This window comes from Lynx rufus, unplaced genomic scaffold (genome assembly GCF_022079265.1).
Source record: "Lynx rufus isolate CCGP_SWC_20201006 ecotype Redwood Valley unplaced genomic scaffold, mLynRuf1.p SCAF_13, whole genome shotgun sequence".
NCBI classification, from domain to species: Eukaryota; Metazoa; Chordata; class Mammalia; order Carnivora; family Felidae; genus Lynx; species Lynx rufus.
In genome coordinates, this window is record NW_025814827.1 from 36,400,094 (window position 1) to 36,415,771 (window position 15,678).

Genomic DNA, 15,678 nt, shown 5'->3' on the forward strand with positions numbered 1-15,678 from the left:
CGAAGGGAAAAGCTGAAGGAAACCTCTTCCCTCCGCACATTCCGCCATCTCTTAGTCTACAGACTCAGACACCACTTGTCTTCTTTTGCTCAAGATTATTTCTTATGTATCAGTGGGGTAACATGTCCTCTGTCTCAAGTGTGAGAGATGGAAAGAGGAAGCATCTTAGCTTCCACAGGATGCCCCTGCTCAATATCTTGGGCAGTGTGTTAATAAGGAGATCTGGATTTATAAAACATATGTGGAAAAACAAGTAGCCCAGCAGTCTGATGAAAAATAGGGTGGTGGAAAAGACATATTGAAAAAACCTGAAAAGAGAAAGTCAAGAAACTGTTAACCAGAGGTTAGGAAACCAGGAACAAAATCAAACTTATGCCTAAATGCATGTCTGGCTCCTTTTTGATCTTCAGATGTCTCCCACTAAGTGTTGTCTTCATTACGAACAACCCCTTATAAAGGCAGCTCCTTCCCATACTCTGGCTAGCCAGGTACTCTCTCTTTCATCACCATGTTTGATTTTCTTTTAGTGTTTATCACTGGCTGAAATGATCTTGTTTTATATTTTGTTTTATTTTTTTGTTTTGCAGAATTGTTTTCCAAAGTATTTTGCACCAATTTGTAACGCATCAGCAGGGTATGTGTTTCTGTGGGTCCATATTTTCTCTAACACTTGATATCATCAGATTTAAAAATTGTGCCAAATGTGTGTAAAGTAATGGGCTTAATTTGCATTTCCCTGATGAACATTGATGCTGAACATCTGCTCATAGGTCTTACATGTCTGCTCTTGCCCATTTATCTAGTAGGTTGTTTGGGCTTGTCTTACTGATTCGTAGGAGTTCTTTATATGATCTTGATATCAGTCCTTTTCCATTGTGTGTATTGTGAATATCTTCCCTCTACTTTATAACTTTTATTTTCTCTAAGGTGTTAGAACAAAAGTTATTAATTAAAAAACTTTTTTTAACGTTTCATTTATTTTTGGGACAGAGAGAGACAGAGCATGAACGGGGGAGGGGCAGAGAGAGAGGGAGACACAGAATTGGAAACAGGCTCCAGGCTCTGAGCCATCAGCCCAGAGCCTGACGCGGGGCTCGAACTCCCGGACCGCGAGATCGTGACCTGGCTGAAGTCGGACGCTTAACCGACTGCGCCACCCAGGCGCCCCAAAAGTTATTAATTTTAATAAAGTCTAGTGTATTAATCTTTATTTAGAACCAATGTTTTTGTGTCTTAATCAAAAAACCATTCCCTACATCCAGGCCTAACAGATGTTCCTATTTTCTACTAGCAGTGTATTCTAGTTTAAAATATGTCCACACATTATTCGATATTCTGCCCTTTAAGAGACTCTCCTCCCTTGTACTGTGGGCTGGACTTAATGACTTGGTTCTCAAGAACAGAGTATCATGGAGGTGACAGTGTGTGACTTCCTAGATTACACACTAAAACCATTGCAGCTTCCTCTTTCCTCTCAGGAGGAAGCCAGCTGTCATGCTGGGAAGGATACATAAGCAGTCCTGTGGAGAGGTCTGTGTAAGGAGGAACTGAAACCTCCTGCCAACAAGCAGCAACATTTGTCCAATGTGTGAGTAAGCTACCTTGAAAATAGATCCTCCAGTCTAGCCTTCTAATGACTCTAACTTGGCCAACATCTTAAAAAAGTTTTTTTTGGTAAATGTTTGTTTATTTTGCAGAGAAAGAGAGCACAAGCTGGGGAGGGGCAGAGAGAGAGAGAGAGAGAGAGAGAGAGAGAGAGACAAAGAATATGAAACAGGCTCCAGGCTCTGATTCAGATGCTCAGCCACTGAGCCACCCAGGTGCCCCTGGCCAACATCTTAACTGCAACCTAATAACAGATGGTGAGCTAGAACCACCCAGCTAAGTGGCTCACAGATTCCTAATCCACAGACATTGTGAGATGATAAATGTTTGTTGTTTGAAGACACTAAGTTTTGGGATGATTTGTTATGTGGCAGTAGATAATTAATGTCAATTTTTAAAGATTTTTTTTCTTTTTGGACATTTAGTCCTTAACATATCTGGCCTTGCTTTTTTTTTTTTTTTATTTATTTTTTATTTTTTTAATTTTTTTAATTAAAAAAAATTTTTTTTTTCAACGTTTATTTATTTTTTTGGGGACAGAGAGAGACAGAGCTTGAACGGGGGAGGGGCAGAGAGAGAGGGAGACACAGAATCGGAAACAGGCTCCAGGCTCTGAGCCATCAGCCCAGAGCCTGACGCGGGGCTCGAACTCACGGACCGTGAGATCGTGACCTGGCTGAAGTCGGACGCTCAACCGACTGCGCCACCCAGGCGCCCCTGGCCTTGCTTTTTAAATATAGTGTGTGTGTGTGTGTGTGTGTGTGTGTATTTAAATGTGATCCAATCTCATTATTTCTCATCTGAATAATCATTTTTTACCCTATTTTATTTTATTTTATTTTATTTTATTTTATTTTATTTTATTTTAATGTTTGAGAGGGAGGGAGGGAGGGAGAGAGAGAGAGAGAGAGAGAGAGACAACGTGAGTGGGGGAGGGGCAGAGAGAGACAAGAGAGAGAATCCCAGGCAGGCTCCATGCTGTCAGCACAGAACCTGCTATGGGGCTCAAACTCATATCATGACCTGAGCCAAGATCAAGAGTCAGACGCTTAACTGACTGAGCCACCCAGGCACCCCTCCCCTACCTTTATTGAACAATTCTTCTTTTCCTCTGTGACATACAATCACTGTCACATATCAGAGTTCCATATATGCCCTGTTTCTATTTCATTGGTTGATTTTATTCCTGTGACAATATTACACTATTGTAATTAATGTAGCTTCACAGTAAGTCCTCATAACTGGAAGGGCACGTTCCCCACTCTTTGCTCTCCTTTAAAATTGTCCAGGTTATTTTTGAGTTATTTACTCTTCTATATCCAGTGTATTTTTAGAATAATTTTATTAAATTTAATGAAAAATCTTTTGGGCAGTTTGGTTGGAATTGAAATGAGCTTATCATTTGAAGAGAATTGATGTATTTATGATTATCTCACTATATTTCTCTTCTTTCATTCATGTTACTTTTCATGTTTCCTAGTGAATTTCTGTAAATTCCCCTTATAGTGGTCTTGATTTTTTCTTAAACTGATGAATTATTTTGACCTTGTGGTTTTACTATGATTTGCACAAGCAAATTTCTACTTTTTCCTTTCCTGTATAACCCTTACCCAGTTGTGCTAGGTTGCTGCTTGAGGCAGCACCAATTCACTACCTACCTCCATCCACCAGTCAAAAACAGCCCGTTCCTCATCAATAATTGGTCTTGGTGATAGGAGTTAGGATCCATTATAGTATAACATCTTGGTCAGAATTAGAATCAGAAAACTTTTACAAATCTCTTCCTAGTATTCTCCTTGAAGCTGAATACAGTATTCATAAGAAAGTTCTGGGATGTTATTCCCAGAGAAAATCCTAGGCATAATCTACCTTTATTATCTCTTGAGTCAGTGCCCGATATACCAGTGCCCCATAGGATATTGGAGCAGAGCAAGAGAAAGACCCTTCTAGTTTGATATGATGAGCTAGATTTTTAGGATATTGTCAGATTCTCTTCAGGATACCAACCCTCTTTTAAAGCAGATACTTCTTACCCTGGGAGCCCATGCGGGTAATTTCACGCTAAACACTGGTGTCAAATTATAGGCGAAGGCAGCCTTGGAGTTCTAGGGCAATTCTGCTAGCTTTCAGGGAGTATTGTATTTAGGGATATCTGAATATGTAATAATGAAGGGGTATCCCCCTTGAGCAAATTTTCCAGACAATTGAAGCTGACCTTTAAGCATCAATAGTTTTACGTTAACCATTTTGATGGAACTCTGTCTAAATCATATTTCATGCCACTTTGAATATATGTTTCTCTTTGCCTTCTTAAATAAATTATATTGAACATAATCTGACCTTTTCTTACAAATGCAGGGGCTTCATGAGTGCCAATTTTACTTTGCTATCACAGTGATTCCCTCAGTACTAATATCCGCTCGGTTGTTTGAATCTTGAGCTCTTACTCAGTTTAACAAGTATTTTTGAGGAATTATGTTCTGGGTACTGTTGAGTGTGATCTCTCTTTCATAATCATTTTCTCTCATTTGCTGTTAAGTAGGGGTATACATGGATTTACAACTCTCTAGTATTTCTAATGTAACATGTTGACATTGTATTAAGTTTACGGGGGACACATCTCACACAATAGTGTGAAAATCCAATCATCTTATGAATCATAAAAAGGATCCCCATTTCCAATCTTGATGTTATTGGGGAGCCAGATCCATCAAGCTAATTCAAATCATTAAAGGGAAAAAGGAATAAACATGAGATTTGCCACATCTATCTTAGGTAATAAAGTTCTTATTTCTGATTACTACTAGCCTATTAGCTTCTAAAACTGGAAAATTGAGATTAGGGATTGCCTTGGGATGAGGAAGTCATACGTTAGAAGTGAGAAACTTGGTCATCGACACTAGTTTGTTGACTTCACTCTGGGGGTATGTGTGTGGGTATGTCTACAAGGGTTTCCTTGTCTAGACTTTGTTGTCTGCCAGGATGGCTAAGTGGAACTCCCTATTTTCCAGGAAGTTTACTCAAAGGTGTCTCCTTACCTTTTACAGAACCAAGTTCCCTTGTTTTGGAGAGAATCATCCTGGGAGAAGGAAAGACATTAATAAATAAGCAATTTCTGGAATCTACCATTCACTGTCAAATAGCATTCAATGAGCCATTAGTTAATGTTATATTTAGATAATGTCTTGCAATTTTTTATATGCATAAACAGATGGAATTTTCAGAGACAAGCATATATATTTGCTTGTATGTATGTGTAATTTTGTATTTGTTTTTAATATATTGATAGAAATGAATGAAAGCCTGAAAAGGCAAGGTAGGTTGCCCTTTTTTGTATGTAAGGTCATACAGCTAATAAGTGGCAGGGCCAGACTTGGAACCTGGGTCCTTTGAATCCACATTACACCCTTACCTCCTGCTTAACCAGTAACCCTTAAAGAAGTTTACAGGCTATGAAAACCACACAAATGTATTCTAAGAGAAGTTTTAAGAGTTCTAAAAATATAAAGATGAGGATATTTCCTGGATTTCTGTGGCATCTCTCTTCCAAAATATTTTCTCAGCTATTTCATTTTCCTTTTAGCTTGCTTGTGAGATAAAAATGAAGAAGTACAATCACATTTTAAAATTGTGAAAATGATGCTCACAGAATTGGAATTAGAAAGAAACTTTCTGGGTTACGAATTTTGTTCCCTAGCTTGAGTGAGATTAAGCAGCATGCCAGCTGGTCATTTGCTCAGGCAGGCTGTAAAGGTTGTTCAGACATCATAGGTCATTGAACCATCATGGGACTCTGGTAATCTTGAGGAAGATTTTTTCTCTGATAGGTGGTGAGAAGGAATACTTTGATTAGTCAGTGAGAATAGATGATGGGATATATCAGGGAGCATGCCAAGCTTGGTTCTAGAGAGGTGGAGTCCAGTTAATTTCCGGAGTTTTGTTGTTGCTGTTGGTTGTTGTATAATATGCAAGCTTGGGGCCAAAATAACTTGTTCAGAATAATGGGAACCATGGTCACTGTGAACATGGTCTAATACATATCCAAACATCTGGATGACCCCAACGACAATAGATGATTGTTGATATTTGCTTTTTAGGAATAAAATACTTATTTTTTTTGAAATTATGAAGACTATCTAAATGATAAAGTTTCTGGTGAATGTCAATTTTGGCTCTAAAGCCAATATAAGTTACAAAATTAAAGTCTAATGGAAGTTTATCTTTTTGCCACCACAAGACACGAAGCAGGCCAAGAGGATGCTCTAAATCCAATTGTGTTCTTTAGAATGTTGCATATATGCTAATGACATCATGATGTTAAATATGAACAGACACTGAAGCTGTTACATAAAGAAGTAATGACTTCTCATGTTTTAACTCATGGGCTAATTCTGGTATATGCCCTGGTGCTCTGTGTAGTGAGAAATTTGGGATCCTGTTGGGATCACCAGGAAAGACCATTGTGATTATGGGAGATGGGAGGAGTGTCCTGTCTTGGCCTCTTCTCCACAAGAGTGTTCCTTCAGTTAATATTTTTTCCTGCTTCCATTCTAAACTCTGTGAGGTTTGAGGCTAGTTTGTTTTTTTTTTTTTTTTTTAATTTTTTTTTTCAACGTTTATTTATTTTTGGGACAGAGAGAGACAGAGCATGAACGGGGGAGGGGCAGAGAGAGAGGGAGACACAGAATCGGAAACAGGCTCCAGGCTCTGAGCCATCAGCCCAGAGCCCGACGCGGGGCTTGAACTCACGGACCTCGAGATCGTGACCTGGCTGAAGTCGGACGCTTAACCGACTGCGCCACCCAGGCGCCCCTAGGCTAGTTTCTTTGAGAACAAGTCATTTGCATGGTTCTGAGAGAAGAGAGACCATTGTCCCATAGCATCTTTGTATGTTTAGGGTTGGAATGCTTTAGAATTATGTGTGCTACTATTCTTGGAAAATGCACATGAGAAGATTGGTATGTGTCTGGTGGCTTATAGTGTTTTGGAAACTCCCTTGAAGGTAATGACCCTGAGAAAAGCTGAAAGTGGACTGAAATGGTTACCTTATTATTTTGGCTGCTACACTTTTTTCTTGCAGAATTCATGCTCAAGACTTTTGATCTAGGAGAGAAAGAACCAAGGTGGGAATTGAATAAAGTACATTTAAATGTTCATATTACATCATGGTTATTTAAAAAAGTTTTATATTCTAAAGCTATACTGTCCACTATTGTAGCCAATGGCTACATGTAGCTGTTTACATTTAAAGAAAATAAAAAAATCACTTCCTCCGTCACAACAGCCATCTTTCAAGTACTCAATAGATGCATAGTGGCTACATACTAGATAGCACAAAAAATTCCATTGGGTAGTCCTGTTCTAAAATCTTGGCTTAGTAATGAAGCCATACTTAATGTTCAGAAAGGATCTCAGGAGACTTGAAGGTGTCCATTAGGGGTAAGGACCTCTAAGTCCTGGTGCCCTGGCCCCCACGCCACAATGTGGACTAGCCTATTTAGAGGCTGTATGAAGCCTAGGTCTTTTCCTCTTAATCCCAAGACTCCAAAATATTTAATACATGGAAATACTTCCCATGTGAATTAAGATTTAAATTTTAAAGAGGGTCAGGGAATGGAAGTGAGGTTTTTGGTTTTAGTTTCTCACTATTTAGACTCTTGACATACTCAAGGAGTATTTTTTTTTTTTTGCGGGGGGGGGGAGGCTTTTCTCTTACTCTAATTTCTAATTTTAATGTTCATAGTTTAATATAGTATACAGTTTGCGTTTCATAATATGATTGACTTAGTTTGTGTCTGGAGATTAGTTTCATGCCTATCCCATATGGTTGAATTTCCATACATTTTGGGGAAGTGAGGATGGTATTAATTTTAAGACCTTTATTATAAAATTTAAGGAATGCCCATTTTATCAGGGTGCCAGACCACTAACCCTTTTTATTTATTTTACTGTACTTTATTTTATTTATTTAATTAAAAAAATTTTTAATGTTTATTTTTGAGAGAGAGAGCGAGCGAGTGCGCAACTGGGGGAGGGGCAGGGAGAGAGACACAGAATCAGAATCAGGCTCCAGGCTCTGAGTCGTCAACACAGAGTACCATGCAGGGCTTGAACTCCCAGACCAGAGATCATGACCTGAGCCCAAGTTAGATGCTCAACAGACTGAGCCACCCGGGCACCTGACCATTTTTAAAGCACATGTTCTTGCCCTTAATATAAACCTGAATAATTGACAGTGTGATTACAATTATGAAGGAAGATATGTTTCTGCAGTCTGTTAAGAAAGATAGGAGAAGGACCTGCATTTTTAAATAGATGTGGTTGAGTGGGGGTCAACAAGATCACTAACAGAGAGGAAAATTATGTGGTGTTGGGGCTCACTGAATTCCAAATAGGAATTGGTCAGAGAAATGTTTGCTCTGACTCCGGCTGAGATGGGGTTACCACTAAAACCAGGATGTTCCTTTGTTTGCCAAAGCTCACACTTCTCTCTCAAGGAACCGAGTCTCTAGTTCTTCTTCCATTTTCCTCAGAGTTTCCTGGTACTTCTTCAAAGAGAAATAAAAGAAACCACAGTTACTTGCTAGAAGCCTTATGTGCTTTTTGCTGTTAATAACCATGTATTACAGCATTGTCATGTGAGTGTTTGGTATTCCCACTGCCATTTTGTCTCCTTTCCCAGTGCACCAGCCCCCTACTACTCCAGATCTCTTACTGCACTTCACCACTGGGCAGGTCCCTGTGGTTATTGGGATTATAAACAGGAAAAGTGCTCATTATTAATTTAAGAGGTCAGAACTTTGGAGATGAGGGCAGTAATAGAATGATTCTAGTGGTAGAGTGTCATCCTCCCTAAAGGCCTTTGTAATGCCACCTTGAAGCATTAAAATTGTTGCAGTGTTCTTTGAAAAGCCTGGTTTCACTTCATCCTGTACCTTAACAAACGCATTACTATCCCTTTACAGAGAAACTGTACCTTTATGCAGAGGGCCTGATCTTCACAGAGCTGTGCCACAAATGTATAGTCTTCCATTACCTGGGAAGTCAAAATTCAGTCTTAAATTTTACTCAGTAAGTTGCTATAAGAATAGTAGTATACTTGTTTCCTCTTAGGCCCCAGGCCTTAAATGTGCTTTTCTAATTGTTCTAAATATGTATTTGCTGTATGTATGAAACCATGCCTTTTTTTTTTTTTTTTTTTTTGTGGATGAACAGGCTGTACTTAACAGTCCCGATGGAAATTACTTGGGGACAGTTGGGAGAAAAATAGATACTAATTCATAGAAGGTATAGATTATGGAGAATATTCTGTAAAAAATGTGAAAAGAGAAGGTAATCTGGGGGACTGTATTGACATGATGTAATACATGCCTTCAAATCTTGTGACCAAAGATCAAGTTTTCCTTACTGTGGGAGAAGGAACATTGAAGTTATTGTGATTTACCTTGGTCAGCTTTTGCTCTTGGTCTGCACAGGAAGCTTCCAGCTGTTTTAACTTAGCCTATAGAAAGGGAAAGAGACTGGTAACTCAGCCAGGTAAAAGCAGGATTCCATTCTGAAATGGGATCGCAAACATTATCTCATAGGTGGTTAAAGTGCGTCAGGACCAATTTTAGATGTCTTTTTAATGGAGGGGAGTCAACCTTGAGATGAGAGGACACTTGAATTGAATCTAGTGTGAAGTAGCACTAATTTGGTGTGTATGAAGATGTTACGTGGCTGGAGCTTAGGGGCGATTGGTAAGAATGAAATGAGGTGGGGAAAGGTAGACATGTAAGAGATTACAATAGGCCCTTATAGCTTCTGGAGAGTTTGGTTCTTTATTCTAATTGCAGCGAGAAGCCAGGTGAGAGCTTAAAGTTGTAAAGATACAATCTGGTTTGTCTTCTTTCTTGTTTAAATTTATTTAAAAAAATTTTAATGTTTGTTTATTTTTGAGAGAGGGAGAGAGAGAGAGAGAACGCGAGAGTGAGTGAAAGAGAGCAGGGGAGGGGGTAGAAAGAGAGGGAGACACAGAACCCCAAGCAGGCTCTAGTCTCCGAGCTGTCAGCACAGAGCCAAATGCGGGGCCCAAACTCATGACTGAGATCATGACCTGAGCTGAAGTCGGACGCTTAACTGACTGAGCCACCCAAGTGCCCCTGGCTTGTTTTCTTTGTAAAGAATAATCTTTTCTGTGTGTGGAAGGTAGACTGTTTAGGTCTAAGTATAAAGGCAGGAGGACTAACTAGTTAGGAGGCTACTTTAGCATCCAGCTGAGGGGTTATGGTGGCTTGCAAAAGGGCGGTGTAATAGTAGTAGAGAGGAAAAGATGCATTTGGGGTATATTCTGTAGGCAGAGGGGACATGCTGCAGGCTTTCCTCTCTTCCCTTTTTAGCTCTATTGTTCCCACTTTCATTGAGCTACCATTTTTTTTTTTTTTCACATTTGGACTCTTCTAACAGTTCCTTTCCCCACCAGTCAATTGCATCTAGGGCCAGACAGCCAAAGGTGCTATGGGCTGTATTTTAAAGACAGTGGCCTGAGTCACAAGGAGTTGAGGTGGGTGTCCTATTAAACTGCTGAACTGATCACCAGCATGCAAGAGGAACAGAAGCAAAAGAGATAATGTATATTTCATAGAGTTAGAGATATAACGTGAGAATTCTTCAAAATAGGTGGACAAAAGGGAATGATTCAAAGCGTTAATAATACTCTTTAGGGCTGGGCTGATGGCTGCCAGGAAAATAATGGCCATTGTTGTACCAGGAACTCTCTGTCTGGAGTCTGTCACAATCAGCTCACCTGACGTGGCCAGCATAGCCAGACTTAAAGTGTCACCGCTAGATTCGGGCAGACTTGCTGTTAGCAAAACTTGTTTTGGGCAGAAGAAGGAAGAAAATCAGTCTTCTAATCTCTGCAGTTTTATGGCTAGGATAATCAAGGAGCTTTAAGCTCCTTTCTAGTCTTAGCTCAAGTTTATTCCCCATGTACACACAGGCTCCTGATTTCTCTCTTTCCAGATAAGTGTCCTGGATAGGCATGCCCAAACAACTTACTTGAAGGCTTTGACTTCCTCTTTTTTATGTCTATCAATGCTAATTTGGCCACCAGAACATAGAGCAGTAATTCTCTATTCTTTCATTTTCGATTTCTATTTTAAATGTGTCTATATCTTCAGAGTCTTCATACACACAGTATGGGCTTAAGTATGGGCTTAAATGTGGGGCTTAAGAAGCAAAAGAGATTGAAAGATAGGGACAGTGTGTTTTTCTGCTCTTTAATTTGCTTGTTCTTAAATGACATATATAAAAATAAGTATCAATTAAAAAAAGCAAGATGGGGCCTGGGTGGTTCAGTCAAAAGAGCACGTGGCTCTTGATCTCAGGGTCATGAGTTGGAGCCCCACACTGGGTGCAGAGATTTCTAAAAAAAATAGAAAAAATAAAAAAAAACTTAAACATCATAAAAAGAAGCAAAGAAAAATTAGATAAGGCAAGGACAAAGACATATTCCTACAGAAATTATCAATAAGAATTGAATCTGCCTTCTGAAAAAAAAAGATCTCTAAATCTTGCATCTTTGATCAGATGGGTTATGGTTGTGCTCAGGTGCTTAACTGTGAAACACAATTAGGGAAATGGTAAGCCCTGTATGATGCACTTAGCAGTTAGAGGTCACTATATACTTGAATGACCAGTTGAATGAATCCTTTGCTGGATTGGAGTCAATGACAGGGTGTGTAAATTACCTAGCACACAGTAGATTTACAAGTCCAAACTCTGCCTCTATATGAATTCATGCATATGCTTCTGCCATACTTTTAAATAATCACCTTAAAATTGTGACTTTTTAATGTTTTAGAACTCCAAAAAAAGAATATTTTATATACACAATTTCATTCAGTTTTCAAACTGAGGCTGGGAGGAACTGATTAAATTGCTCAACTTCATATATCACACTAAGTACCTCTGGGTCTGGGATTTAAAATTTTTTTTTTTCAACTTTTTTTTAATTTATTTTTGGGACAGAGAAAGACAGAGCATGAACGGGGGAGGGGCAGAGAGAGAGGAGACACAGAACCGGAAACAGGCTCCAGGCTCTGAGCCATCAGCCCAGAGCCTGACGCGGGGCTCGAACCCACGGACCGCGAGATCGTGACCTGGCTGAAGTCGGATGCCCAACCGACTGCGCCACCCAGGCGCCCCTGGGTCTGGGATTTAAATGAGGGACTTCAACTACCTCCAATGTTAGTATGTATTTGTGCATTTGTGCCCTCTTTTTGATGGAAAGAGAACAAAATATATGGCTTCAGAGTGAAAGCCCTTACTAAGGGCAGAGGAGAATTCAGCATTTAGTAGCCCAGGTTTAATCTGGCATGGCTGAAACTACAAAGAATTTATCCCAGCTTTGACAATTGTTTCCACTTAAAGATTTGTTTTCCTGGTCACGCAGACCAAACCCATTCGAGATTGCTTTTTTGTTTACCTTTGACTTTTCTGGGGTTCCTTTTAGATCTTCTTGTTCACACTTGGTTGCCTTATGTGATTTCCTTGTAAGCTGTGGTTTCAAACAGAAAAAATACATTTCAAATAAAAAATATATCAAATAAAAAAAATATAGCAGACAAAGACATTCTCTGATGTGTGGGAGACAGTAACTTGGCCCAGATCAAAGCTGCCAGGAAATGGTCCCTTGATGGATACTTGGTGTCTTTGGGAACATCTTTAATCTACCTCCATTTATTCTCACTAGTTTTGACCACCAAAGCTGCTCAAAGCAGGAGTACTTCCCTGAACCCCTAATCCATGACAAATTATTCAGGCCTGTGGCATGGGTCAGAAAGTAGGGGAATCATAAAGAAATCCACTGTATTTTGACCAGTTGAGGTAGAGGGAATACCTGGACAAAGAAGAAGGAATTTTTAGGAATTAAGTGTTTTTAAAAGTCTCTATTGAAAGCAAAATTAACCTCTCACCACAGAGGTCCCAGTCAATCCCTTTAGAAGCAATTTCCTTGTGATAGAATGAAGAACCTATGGGATCACTGAATACCTGGGATGCCCTATCCACTCTTTTCAATTTGACACTTGCAGGGATAATCCATGGCACTTTGGCCAGGAGACTCAGCCTCAGGAGAGTGGATTAGTAGTAGTGCCAAGGCCCAGCACAGGCCTCTCTGACATGTGGGATCTTCTGTGATTATTTGCCCTCCCTTGCCTCTTTGATGAGTGGTGCTGCTGTGGGGACACCAGGGAACACAAAAGCCCCATGTCACCTTTCTTTGAAGTTCTTCTATACTGTGGACCAGAGTCTCATTCTTCCTATCCTGTTGAGAGGATGAAGCAGAGTTTAAATGTGCATCTGTGTACCACCATCTTGATTTGGTTGACTGTTCTTTATTTTACCCCAGTGATATTTTACTACAGTAACTGTACCTTCCTGCATAATGTCAGGTAAAGGACCTGTGGTTTGATCTCCATACGTACACACCAACTTCCCAGGGATTGAGATGACCACATCCCTGGCTTCCCAATATTAAATATTACCAGAGACACCCTACCCTCCACACATCCCCTTCCATGCAAGGACATACTCTGCTATGACTTTTGAGTTGACTATATTTTGTATGTAAAAAGGGGAAACTGTTGTTTTTGACAGTGAGGAGGAATCAACCCTATCAATTGGCTTTTCCCTGCTTTTTTAAACATTTTTTTAAAGTTTATTGATTTATTTTGAGAGAGAGAGAGAGCCAGCAGGAGAGGGGCAGAGAGAGAGAGAGAGAGAGAGAGAGAGAGAGAGAGACTGACTCTGAAGCAGGCTCCATACTGTCAGCGCAGACCCTGACTCAGGGCTTGAACTCATGAACCGTGAGATCTTGACCTGAACTGAAGTCAAGATTCAGACAGTTAACCAAATGAGCCACCCAGGAACACCAAGCTCTTCCCTAATTCTTGCTTACAAGTCTGGCTGTCTCTTCTTCCAGCTCCTGCAAGGCTTTTTCCCTCTCTGTCATGGTGTGGTTCTCCTTTTCCCATTCTTCATCTTCAGCCAAGTCTCTGGTGTGAGCAATCTCACCTTCCATCCTGGATGATGCAAGCACACACTATGAGGAACTGACAGCCTTAGAAATAATAAAACACATGTCAGTTTTAAGGGTACTTTGATGACAATAAATATAAATCTAAAGTTGGAAACCCTTTCTTTCCTGGATCCTTAGGATCAGAATCTCTTTAAAGACAAGAAAAGTAAGATTCCCCCGATTACCACATCAAACACCCCAATGTACTTCCAGCTCAGGTGAGTATCTTTCATTCTTTTAGGATTTTCTTTGTTGTTGTTGTTTTAATGTCTATTTATTTTGAGAGAGAGAGAGAGAGAGAGAGAGAAGGAAATTAAGTGGGTTGAGGGACAGAGACAGAGGGAGAGAGAGAAGAATCCCAAGCAGACTCCATGCTGTCGGAACAGACCCTGATGAGGGGCTTGATCCCATGGTCATGACCTGAGCCGAAATCAATAGTTGGATGCTTAATTGACTGAGCCACCCAGGTGTCCTTAGGATTCTCTTTGAAACTTGCTGTATTATTCAGGGGTTTGAACCACAGACAAATACTGAAGAATGAAAAAGAAACTTCTTTGTTATAAAAAGATAAAGGCTCTAGAGCAAGCTGGAAAATTCAATTGTTTCTTCTCCTCCTAGTTCTTTCGATTAGGAACTTCCCACATGAAACCCCAATACTCACCTCTGAATCTCATTTTCTTTCTCTTGAATTTTGAGAAGAAGTTCCTGATTTGCTTCATCTATTCTCTGCATATCCCTTTCAAGGTCCATGTTCAAACTGTTAATGTTCCTCTTTGACTGGACCAGTCTTAAGATTTCCACTTTCTCTGACCTGTAGGCTCAGCCCCCAAAATGAATAAGGGCCAGTTATCTTAATATCACTAATTTTTTGGGCCAAAAAGGATATCTAGAAGACATATAACTCATTAGCCTGGCTATTTTTGGGAGCACACCTTTCCTTTTTCATTTTTAGGAAATTACATTTCTTAATAATGCTGTACAATTTGTTTCAATAATTCTTAACTCAGCAAAGGAGGTCTTTCTTGGCCAGAGTGCTCAGTATAATAGTGCACCTCCACTCTGGTTCCAGGAGAAGTTTTGCTTCCTTAAATAGCCTTTTGCATTGGAGAGAATGATTTTCAAGTTGTTCACAAAAGCTGCTCATGCAGTACACTTTTATCAAGTACATTTAGTCAGGAAGCTGGTACATAATTTATGATTGGACACAGGTTTATGCAGAACCACAAGAAGTTTCCACCAGCAGTTAGGGCTTCAGTCTTTTCCTACCTCCCCTCAACTGAAAATTTCTCTGCTATTGCCTACTAGAAAGCTTGAGAAAATCCTGTGGGAGTCACTCCATTGAGCACACACAGAAGTAATCCAGGTTTTCACTTTCAAGAATGCAGGTATCATTTTTGAAGTAAATTTGAATGAAATAATGGTAACTTAATGCTAGTGTAGTCTAGAAATGTATCTGGCACATGGGAAGCTCTCAATAAACTTTTCATTTTCTTGAAAATGAATTAATTCATTGAATTAATTGGTTTGTCTCTCAAATGACTAACTGGAAATAAGATAGTGAGGTAGAGGGGCATATGTATTGAGTAGGCACAAGGGACGGTTTTGGAAAAGAAATTCCTACCTTGAAGGGCTGGCTTGGATGGGGGCTTTGCAATGGCTGTCACTTCAGGAGGCCAAGGGGTGTTTGGGGCAGAGTACAGTGGAGGACAGATGGATAGGAGCTGAAGGAGAGAGCAAGACTAGAAGATGAAAGGAGGAATCAGTAGCAGACCTGCTTCATACCTTGGTCCTTGGATGTGACTTTGCATAATCAGGACTACTTACTCATAGTCTAGCTGATTGTCCTTGTGTTCTTCCATTGTAGATTCCCTAAAATACCAGCAGAGATGTATGTAATGAATTGGGGAAATGGGTCCATTTATAAAATACAGTAACTAGCCGAGAGTCCCAAAAGACAGGAACAAAATTAAGTTAACTGGTTTTTTTCCCTCCCACTCCTATAATTTTGCCAT

General features: G+C 39.8%; 1 protein-coding gene and 1 pseudogene across 1 annotated transcript; both read right to left on the reverse strand.

Annotated features, from left to right (window-relative positions):
• Positions 1-109: 109 nt before the first annotated feature.
• On the reverse strand, positions 110-15,528 carry TMCO5A (transmembrane and coiled-coil domains 5A). Its single transcript, XM_047074710.1, has 11 exons — positions 15,491-15,528; positions 14,328-14,477; positions 13,547-13,670; positions 12,863-12,913; positions 12,074-12,145; positions 9,050-9,106; positions 8,582-8,641; positions 8,089-8,153; positions 6,651-6,708; positions 4,644-4,684; positions 110-308 (listed from the first exon to the last, which is right to left on the reverse strand). The coding sequence occupies exons 1-11, from the start codon at positions 15,523-15,525 to the stop codon at positions 110-112; spliced, it is 912 nt and encodes a 303-aa protein (XP_046930666.1). The 5' UTR covers positions 15,526-15,528.
• On the reverse strand, positions 4,178-4,275 carry LOC124509036 (uncharacterized; annotated as a pseudogene).
• Positions 15,529-15,678: the final 150 nt, after the last annotated feature.

Excerpts from the sequence above, each read along its gene's own strand:
- TMCO5A (XM_047074710.1), bottom strand. The coding sequence starts at position 15,525 with ATGGAAGAACACAAGGACAATCAGCTAGACTATGA. Across the intron at positions 12,914-13,546 it reads AAGAAGAGACAGCCAGACTT|GATAGGAAGAATGAGACTCT; the intron begins GTAAGCAAGAAT and ends TCCTCTCAACAG. Across the intron at positions 8,154-8,581 it reads ATCAGGCCCTCTGCATAAAG|AAGTACCAGGAAACTCTGAG; the intron begins GTACAGTTTCTC and ends TTCTCTTTGAAG.